This window comes from Papaver somniferum, chromosome 5, assembly GCF_003573695.1.
Source record: "Papaver somniferum cultivar HN1 chromosome 5, ASM357369v1, whole genome shotgun sequence".
In the NCBI taxonomy this organism is placed as follows: Eukaryota; Viridiplantae; Streptophyta; class Magnoliopsida; order Ranunculales; family Papaveraceae; genus Papaver; species Papaver somniferum.
In genome coordinates this window covers 137,979,611-137,989,506 of record NC_039362.1, presented here as the reverse complement: position 1 = coordinate 137,989,506, position 9,896 = coordinate 137,979,611, and the positions used below count along the sequence as shown (strand labels likewise).

The 9,896-nt window shown below is 37.7% G+C and overlaps 1 protein-coding gene across 1 annotated transcript; it reads right to left on the bottom strand.

Moving 5' to 3' along the window:
* Positions 1-437: 437 nt before the first annotated feature.
* LOC113282873 (AP-4 complex subunit epsilon-like) lies at positions 438-8,395 on the bottom strand. Its single transcript, XM_026531977.1, has 11 exons — positions 7,537-8,395; positions 6,744-6,929; positions 5,640-5,855; positions 5,386-5,496; positions 5,016-5,213; positions 4,773-4,904; positions 4,181-4,237; positions 3,950-4,066; positions 3,252-3,329; positions 2,921-3,064; positions 438-1,990 (listed from the first exon to the last, which is right to left on the bottom strand). The coding sequence occupies exons 1-11, from the start codon at positions 8,140-8,142 to the stop codon at positions 929-931; spliced, it is 2,907 nt and encodes a 968-aa protein (XP_026387762.1). The 5' UTR covers positions 8,143-8,395; the 3' UTR covers positions 438-928.
* Positions 8,396-9,896: the final 1,501 nt, after the last annotated feature.

Here is a 9,896-nt window from a genome sequence, read left to right as displayed (position 1 = left end):
AATGATTTGGTTTTTAGATTTTAAGTTTTAGTAGAAGGGGTATAACAGTCTTTTCATAATGTTTTTTAATTAATCTAAGGGTGTTTTAGTATTTTCGTCCCAAAAAACACCCCTTAGCAGCCACCTTTGATTGGGGGAAGTAATTCATATCCCCAATTAGTTTTCATATCCCCAATCACGCGTTAACCGAACTTTTTTCTAAAACCTATATGTTGGGTTCGGTTACTCGCAACCTTTTTCTCCTAACTAAATTTTTCCTTGAAAACTTATATATTGGGCTCGCATACGTCACAACTTTTTTCTCCTAACAGAACTTTTATCTGAAAACCTATATATTATGTTTGGTCGCAATTTTTTCTCCTAACAAAACTCATGTTTTTCCACTTATTTATAGTAGAAAAAACACAGAGAGCGAAGAGGGGTAAACAGGTGAAACATATCACGCAGAAAAATCGAGCCAGTTTCTCTAACGAAATAGCAATGATACAACATTATTCAAGTTTTATGGTGATTGAACAATATGAAAATCAAGTAAAAAGGAACCGTTCAACAAAACCTCCTGAAGCCAAAATGCTCTAAAACTCCTAACACTCAGGTTTGATGAATGCTGAGATGTTTTTGTATAATTGCATTGCGACAACTGCCTGAACAGTGTACTCATGTACACGAACCCCTATATTTTCACTACAAAAAAAAAAAACACTACCAAACATATATTCTAACAAATACAAAACCCTCGTTATGCTTGTCAAGAGTTTCTCAGCAGATACCTCCTTTCTGGACACTCAAGTCTTTCAACAGCAGCTCTTTCTATTGAGCCAACCAAAACCCCTCGTGATCAGATGAAAAATGAGAATCACAGAGCCAAGCCGTTTCTTCATGAGAGAAGTTTCCAACACCCATTTCCTGAGGATGAATTCCCCACAATCTAGCCAAGCAAGTCACTGAACAAGTTAGGGTTCTTACCTGACGGGATGACGCCCATCTGTCTTGACAGTGCATCCTTTTCCAAGGAATCTTGGGGGTTGGAACCCTTTTTCAGTGCTGGACTTGTGACTCCGCTGTGGGCATTTTTATTTGTGGAATTTGGTGCCATGGATTCCGTGTTAGTTGGTACCAAATTTACAATGCTGGTAAGTGCATCGCCATAAAGTCCCATCAAATCAGGAGCTTTACTATCACTATAACTCACATTCGGAGGGGTCTGAGCTGGCCCAACAAGTCCCTCCAACTGCTCAAATGGATCTACAGCTGGGGTTCCACTTGATATTGAGGGTTCTCCAAAATCAAGCAAATCGGGAGGTGGTGAAGAGTGAACAGGAATGGTTTTCTCTTTTGTAGGTTCAGTAGCGACAAATGTTCCCTTCTCCACTTGAGTAGAACTGCCTCTTGAGGTTTTATGGGAGCCTGTAGATGTTCTTTTCTCGGTTTTGGATGACGAGCCACCAAATAGGGAAGCAGCAAGTTTTTGCTTCTCCGGATTAACTTCTTGTGTTTTCCTTGAACTGTATGAAACATCCCGTGTTTGCAAGTTTGTTGTCCCTTGTCCGTCATTTTGAGAAATTCCGTTCACAGGTTTCTGGGAACTTGAACTAGAGATGGATGGTGCAGGAGATGAGTAAGTTGGTTTGCCCCACTTCTTCTGAACCCCGTCAAGGCGTAGCTTCAGTTCCGTTGGCCCTGAATCAGCGGTGGCTGAAAATGACGAGGACTGATGGTTTTCTCTGGCATATATCGACTCCGACACTGGAACGAGATCAGTTGACGAAGGAAGTGGCATACTAGGTGCAGTTCTTGAAGGTACCAAAGGTTTCGGAAGTTCATAAGCCTCGAACCGGAGAGCATGAGCGGAAGACTCATGTTGATCTTGGCTTTTAAAACTACTGATATTTAACATTCCAGAGCGCTCATGCTCGGGAACATAAGGTCGAGCGCCATTTTGCAAAGACTGCTCAACATAATTTTCTAGGAAGTAGAGGTTTTTGTCCACCTGAAAGAAGCCGCTAGAAACAATCAGCACAACAATATAATTTAGAACAGAATAAAAAAAAAAGAACTCCAACTAAATCCTACGAACTAATCATTAGCTTTATGATCAACAATAGAAAACAACATTTTCTGAACAAATGTGTATGTAATAATGATAATTCCCATAAAGTATGACAAACATTCTCCTGTGACTGCTAGTGTGCTACTTCAAGCAGAACAGCAACACCATGACTATGTGCCGAATTTGTTCACATTTGAGGATATTGTGGTAATTTACATGAGGAAACTAGAAAGCTGCTGTTACTTTGAATAAAATCCGATGCTACTACTGTGACCAAGTATCTACTTTTACTGGAGTACCTATTAAGATGCAATACCCTCAGTTCCACTCCTAGTTTTCCTTATTATAGTTTTGGATCTAAGAGAGGCAATACCAGTACAGTTATGTTATCTATGAAATTTCCCGCTGCGCACTCCCACTCACCCTATATTCCGCTCATCAAAGAGGATATTATATACAGACGAATTCAATAAGTTATCCTTTTCCTGTGATGCACAGTACCATTTTGTGTTTATGCATGTTTTAAGTAATTACGATCAATGTAACAAATCAGGCATACTGCAAGGACAACTCATTACGGGAGCTAAGACAATCTAAAGGTCTGTTGAGGGGACAATATCAGAAGCAAGCTTTCTTCCTAAAACATATCATAGGTGTCTCTCTGTGATGTTCCACACAAACAAACATCCAAGACATCCTATCACAGCTTCAGTGCTCGAGTAAAATGAAATGAAATAGTATGCCGCTTAGATAATACGTTATAAAACACCCCACATATATTCTCCAAACTAAAGATGAAGAAAACACTTGAAAAGTAATAACACTCTGCTTCATAAAGGAAAAGAGTACAAAACACGAAATAAATTTTACCTCAATATCTTCACAGCTTGCATCTAATGGCAATATACTTTCAACGGCACGAGCATCCAAGCTGAGCACTGCTTGCAGCTCATACGCACGCTGCTGCAGGTCTGTTGAATGAGATGCTGATAGTTCATCAATTAGGGATTGGCACTGCAAGATATGAAAGAAGAGTTACTGGTGTCCAACAGATCATCATTAAATAAGAAACAACAACAAAAAAAGGAAAACAAAAGGAATAATTTGGAAGATGCATAGGAGAAGAAATGCAAAACTAAATACAAGATAATCAATCAGATAGAGAAAGAAAAAAATATTCAAATGAATTTTGAAAACCTACCTCAGGCAACATTTCCACTCTCCTCCCTGCTGCAATTTCAAATGCAGATACCTTCATAATAGCTGACACTGCATATGCCTTCAAAAGTGACAAAGAGAGGAGAGATTACAAGAATCCTATTAATAAAAACACCAATTTTTAATAAGAAACCTGTTTCAATACAAGGAGAGACTACCCTACTAAGCTAAGCGTTCTCAAATCCAAATGGATGGGAAAATTTTCTAATTTCGTAATGGTAATGCAAAAACATAAAGCATCTAATGCAAAAAAAGTCATTAGAGATGTGGCCAGGTCTAATGTACAAAAAAAGTCAGTTTGTCCATTTTCTCCCCACCATGGAGGTTATTACCAAACAGCAGCCACTTAAGAGTTCAGCAAACTAACTTCTTCAGGGACCACCATGGTGAGGGAGAGCTGCAGCTTATTGTTATCATACAGCTTAATAACTGATACTTTTTCTGTCCACTTCTAATGTCAACTAAATCTTTTAGCTATAGGTGCAGCTTCTTGTTATAGATGAAGAATAAACAAGGAATTCTAACAGGAATTCGTGGACCCCAACCAAAGCTCATAAGAATGTTTGGCACGGGTCATAAAACCACCACCAGAAAAGCCGGCTAACGAATTCAGTACATAAGAATGCTTGGGATAAACTCTGAAGAGAAAGATGTACATCTAAAATCACCAGTGAGAGATACCTTAACAGTGTCATCATTTGAATGGGCCTCTGCAACATCACATAGTTTTCCAATGATGTAAGAAGCAGAAAATTTTCCATCTGCCGTCCCATACTCTCCCAGAACCCAACAAATGACCTGAAATTTTTGCATCACCGAGTAAGAAAAGGTTAGCGAGATACGTCTTTCCCATTAGAAGCATGAAGATTATTTTTTTTTGAAGACTATTTGCAAAGAGGATAAGTAAAGTACTTGCAGAAAACCGGACGGTAACTTGGGCTCTCCCATTATGCGCAGATAGGACTCCACCTGTACCAAAATCCGATCTCGGGTTTATATATGAAAGAAAACTGTGAAAGGTAACAGGGAAGACAAAGAACTCCAAGGAATAAGATTATGCAAATATGCATAACAATGCAAGTCATCTATGATCAGACGGAAAAACACCTATACAGTATTTACTATTTATACACCACAATTGACTTAGCACTGAAGATGCTAGAGTTGAATATACCTTTCAACCTTTATAGTACTTTATCGTTCCGTTTCCATATGTACTGTACTGTGTTTATCTACCTAGTAGAGCAAACTTCCATTTGCTTGTGAAGGATTGTCCTATGACCATTACCACCTTATCACATTTATCATAACATGATTTGAAGCCATTATAGAATTTAGAGGCCAAGCTAAACTGAAGGCAAGATAGAACTAGGATGCTATATAAAATTAGTAGAGTTTGCTTTTTGAAGGATTATCCTAAGAAAGTATCACCATACCACATGTATCGCTACAAAAGGCCATGATAAAATTTGGACAGAAAATGAAATCAGGAACTGTTACTTACAGCAGAGGATCTCAATTGACTGTCTGCACCTTCATCGTCCTCTCCAAATCCTTCAGCAATGAGTCGCATTAAATTATGTGCCACTTTAATATTCACAAGATCACCAGCATGCTCAAAGACCTTATTCATGGTCTGGGAGAACATACCAAAAATACAGGTAAACAAAGGTATCAAAAATGTGAACAATCTAATCTTACTTATATCAACATTATGAAATAAGTGAAACCAAATATTAGAACACACCTGAATAAACCACTGATTACTTGGTGCAAATTGCTCGGCAAGTTCAACACATCGAGATGCTATCTCTGTCTTATAATGATTGTCACTAATACTTATCATGTAATCAATCATACGGTCCACTATCACTTCCACATTGGAAGACTTGGTCATTTTGTAAAGCAGTTCGAATGTCTTCCTTTTAAGAGTATCATCTGGATCCTGCAGTGCACAAACACAATGCACAAAATTTCATAACGGCATTAGAAAATCAAAAAGAAATAAAAAAGGATGGGAGCACTATTACCCTCCGTTTCTAAGAAATCACTCCAAAAAGACTTGTTTTTTTACAAGCCAGTGAATTTAACAGGTAAGGGTAAGTCACGTATCTCACCTCTAGGCAATCGATCACAGCAAGCTGGTGTTCTTCCGCAATGTCTGGATTTATCTTAATCAGTCTGCTAAGCGCATCAATTCCCATATACTTCAGATTGTGACTTTCACTCTGTACACGATGACAACAATTTACGTGTTAGAGATGTCTTGGAAAGTGGAACACAAGATCAGCACCATATAGAGATAAGACCTAGAAGTCTAGAACTCGAATAAACATCAACAGATTGAAAAAATGCACTTTCAAAAGCAAACCTTCAAAAATCTGGATGTTACTTCAGCAGCAGCATCTAACAATTTTGGACTGGGATGTATAGATGAAACACAACAAATGCACTCATATAAAATTGCATTTCCTATGTTACTAGAAGAATCACCCTTCCGGAATATGTCACCCAAAACAGTATACATGCATTCACTAGCATGTTTATCACCACTTCCGAGCTGAGCCAGAATTTTCAGCAGTCTGATCTGCAAAAAGCAAAGTAGATATGTTTACTGAAATGAAAGATATAAGGGATACTATATCTACTAGAAGCGGTAATGTACAAAGAAGTTCCACCCCCCAGCATTATAGCAAATGAGTGAGGTGTTGAGCCCAACAAATGACATAAAATATAAAACTATGTACTATCAGATTTAATAATGTATTGATTTATGACACATTTATCAGTATAATAACACTAGATGATGTTAAAACTTGAGAATTGAGATTGAATTTATTACAAGCACCTCTGTTTAATAATATAAACGTACTTGCTTGTGTCAGGTTGGTACGAAGATCATAAAAAAGATAATTAAGGTATATCAGAATCTTATGCTTTAAATGCAAGTGTCATATCCGCCAAAGGAATCAAGATTTACAAGAACTAATAGATTAGTAAAGATATCCACCTGTGAAAGAGCCGTGTCGACAGTTTCTTCAAAGGGAAAAATCTATATATACATCTTTCATCTCTGGATCAACTTAAAGTTTGATAATGACACAAGGATGTATAGGATTACACACCTACATACAGCAGTTGGGTTCTATAAGTAAAGTCAGTCTTACCAATAGAGAACATATGACTTCTTCGTTGGAGTTTAAGTGTTATATAGTTCACTTTGTTGTCAGTCCAATTTAATTAAGGAACAACAGCAGCGACCAAGTAGATTATATAGATGCAACTAGTTCCTTGTTAATTAGGGGATCAAGATAACTAAACATCACCAGTAGATGAAACTATGAACAGCCTTTTAACTCAAACCAGAAAAGAGGACTTCCAACTTGCATTAAAATTTAGAAGGGAAACAAAAGCAACTTCTAGGTATTAATTGAATGTAATCATAGGTTCCAAATATCTTAATCACTGCACATACCTGAATGAATGGTGCTGGCATTTGATGGTAATCGTAACTCTTTGGCAATCTGCGCTCAGCTACTTGCTTTAGAATGTTCACAAAGCTGACAACTAAATCTTTGTAAGCACTTACATCTACTGCAATAAGATCAGCAAGAGGGCAAAGTGTTGCACCCATGACTCCAGGGTCACTATCGCACAACCTCTGTAATAACAAGAAAAATAAGACAAATATTGAAATGTATTAGTTGCAGAAACTATAATATGCAACTGTGCTGATCAAAAGAAAACGCCGAAAGCTTCTCTTTTTCTTACTTCCCATAAATCAGTTAATGAAACTTTGAAAAGGAAAAAATTAACACTCTTATCTCTGCAGTCTTGAGGGAAAATAAGATCAACAAGAGTAGAGCTGAACTAATAATTGACACTAAGAAGAGTTAAAAGGAAAGAGGATTTAAGAAGCATACAGCTAAATCAAGCACATAGTATCGCGATGCTAACTAATAACTAAGTGTTAAACATCTGGACTCTACCTTGAGTTTTCAGAATCCTTCATTATACACTACTACTTCAATGCCTATCAAAATGCTTTATCTACACTAAAAACCAATTCGACTCCCTAACACTCTTGTTCCTACTTCTACATTAGATTATGCCCAAATTGTAAAACTTGAGATTACTCCCACTGTCTTTTACAAGTCTAATTCACCATATGCTACTAAATTTCAATGAGAATAAACAAACAAGCTCAACCATGAATCTAATGTCAATGCAGCAATTCCATTAGTATAAAACAAACAAAAAATGCATACCTTTCTGAAATTGGACACCAGATGAGAAACAGAAGACGGAGATCTCTGATAAAATCTATGTAAAGCCATAATGGCCTTCTTCCTAACAGCTTCTTTCTGATGCCCCAGTAACTCAACAATCTGAGGCAACACCGCCGGAATCGTTTCTTCATTAATCAACTTACAGACAGCAGTCAAAGCAGCACAAACAATCAAATAATTATCCGATTTCAAATCCTTCTGAATGGTATTCACAATCAATATAATCAAATCATGATCTTCATTCAAAAACAACGTGACAGCCAAATACCCAGTCCTCTTCAACACTAAGGAATCATCATGTGTCATTTTAACAGCATGTATATACCCAAAAGAAGCATCATGACCTAACATTTCAACATAAACAAGACGAAGTATATACTCTTTCATTCTCTTTTTAGGTATATCAGGTTCGATTATCCTTCTTTTTAATGTCTCGATTTCATGTAATACTATTCGATCTTCTTCAGCTTTAGATCTAGCTTCACCGATTGATTTGACAAGATCTAGGAATTCTTTTGATAATCCCCATCCTCCACCTTGGGAACCCATTGCTAATTCACGTCCGATTGTTTTTAACTGCTCCATTGTTGTGTTCTTGTTCTGCTGGAGCAGCCAAGGGAGTTCAATTACACTCAGCACCTCTGAATTTTATGTTGATGATCTGAATTTGATGTAATTTGAAGATCTGGATTTTGCAGGAGCAGAGTGACCTTGTTGTTGTTGTTGGATGCTAATATGCACTGGTGGTTTAGGTTTGGGAATTCTGTGGATGGAGACGAAAAACTTTAGCTTTGGGGTTTTGGTTTTGGCAGATCGATGATCCACAAGTTTATTTTGATCATATACAGAGACGACAACTCAACGACCAGTATATTTTTAATTACACTTCTTAACAAATACCGGCACGTGACTTATCGATTTTTATAGTATGATTTGTTTATTTTCAGATTTAAGGGCTGAGTCGGCTGACTCATGGGAACATAGCCCACCAACCAAACAGAACTTTTTACTGTTTTTTAACCTGGCGTTATAAGGGGCGACTAATAAGACTAAATAGGGTCACCCAAAACTAAAAAAAAAAAGCCACCTCTTATCTCAAATTTTTTGGAATGTCTAAAATGCCCTCCATAATCGGTAGACAATACTGTGGTCGGTAGTTTATTTTGATGTTTTTTGGTTTGTGTTACGAAAATTATAATCGGTAGTTAAAATAGTAATCTCGTGATGTTCATTATCTACCGATAGCGACATGTATAATATGTCGTATCCTATTCTTTATTTCCTATATCATCCCTGAGATGTGCATGTGTGGTGGTGGTGGTGGTGGTGGGGTGGGTGTGGGGGGAGTAGAGGATGTGATGAAGCCCATAAGTTTTTTCGAGTCCGTCTCGAAGAGAACTTTTGATCATTGTCTTTTTGCTGTTGTTTTCGATGCCAAAAAGCAAAGCCCTAGTTTCTGCTATTAAGGCGGTCGTAACTCTCAAAGGTTTGCCTAGAGCCATTACCGTTCGTGCGTCGGAGTCCCTGCAAATGAAACCTGCACCTGCAGAATTCGGAGGACCCCTATCTACCCCATCAGTGTTAATCTTAACCCAGTCCATGTTTAGAGGTAACCTTCTAGAGTGGTTAAGATCCTTTTGGTGCTTCTAGAGTGGTTAAGTACCGGTGCATCTCCTGGTAGGACCGGAAAAAAGTTTTTTAACACCACAAAATATTCTTGTTGTTGTTTTTGAGCCCAAGCTAAAAAATTTGCTGATGTTGTTTGCTTTTGGAGGTATACTAGTTCATTCCTAGATAACCATAAGGTCAAGAATAGAAAGCAGAAAGAGGAGATGACAGATATTGTTGTTGATTGTTGTAGGATTTGGGAGACGGTTGTCTAAGGCGTTAAAGCAAATGTGGGGGTATTGTTGAATTTCGTGTGTGGTTGAGGGTTGAGTGAGTAAAGTGTTACAGGATGTAGTTGGCGTTGGACAGTGAATTAGTATGTGAGTCGTTGATTCCGGATCAGCATTGCATCTTGGGAAAATATCAGAGTTGATCAAATGGATGTGATGAAGGAGAGAGAAGGTTGGTAGACCTTCATTGATGTCTTTTCACAAGAAAAGCTGAATTTTTGGTGGACAAGGTAAGGTCCACGAGAATTCGGTAGGTTTGGTGAATGTGGGATCCAGTTTTCATTTATTGGTGTTAATAACCCATTTTCAATATGATGAATTATCGGGTGTTGCATGGTAGGTACGATTTATTCCAAGTGTCTCCATTGGGCGCTGAAGGAAGATGGTATGGTATCAATTCCTTGTCGAGATATTTTTCGCTAAAAATACATCCACATATGG

Coding starts and splice junctions, on each gene's coding strand:
- LOC113282873 (XM_026531977.1), bottom strand. CDS start 8,142: ATGGAGCAGTTAAAAACAATCGGACGTGAATTAGCAATGGGTTCCCAA. Junction 5,856..6,743: donor TGCCAGCACCATTCATTCAG/GTATGTGCAGTG, acceptor TGCTTTTTGCAG/ATCAGACTGCTGAAAATTCT. Junction 4,238..4,772: donor GTCAATTGAGATCCTCTGCT/GTAAGTAACAGT, acceptor ATTTTGGTACAG/GTGGAGTCCTATCTGCGCAT.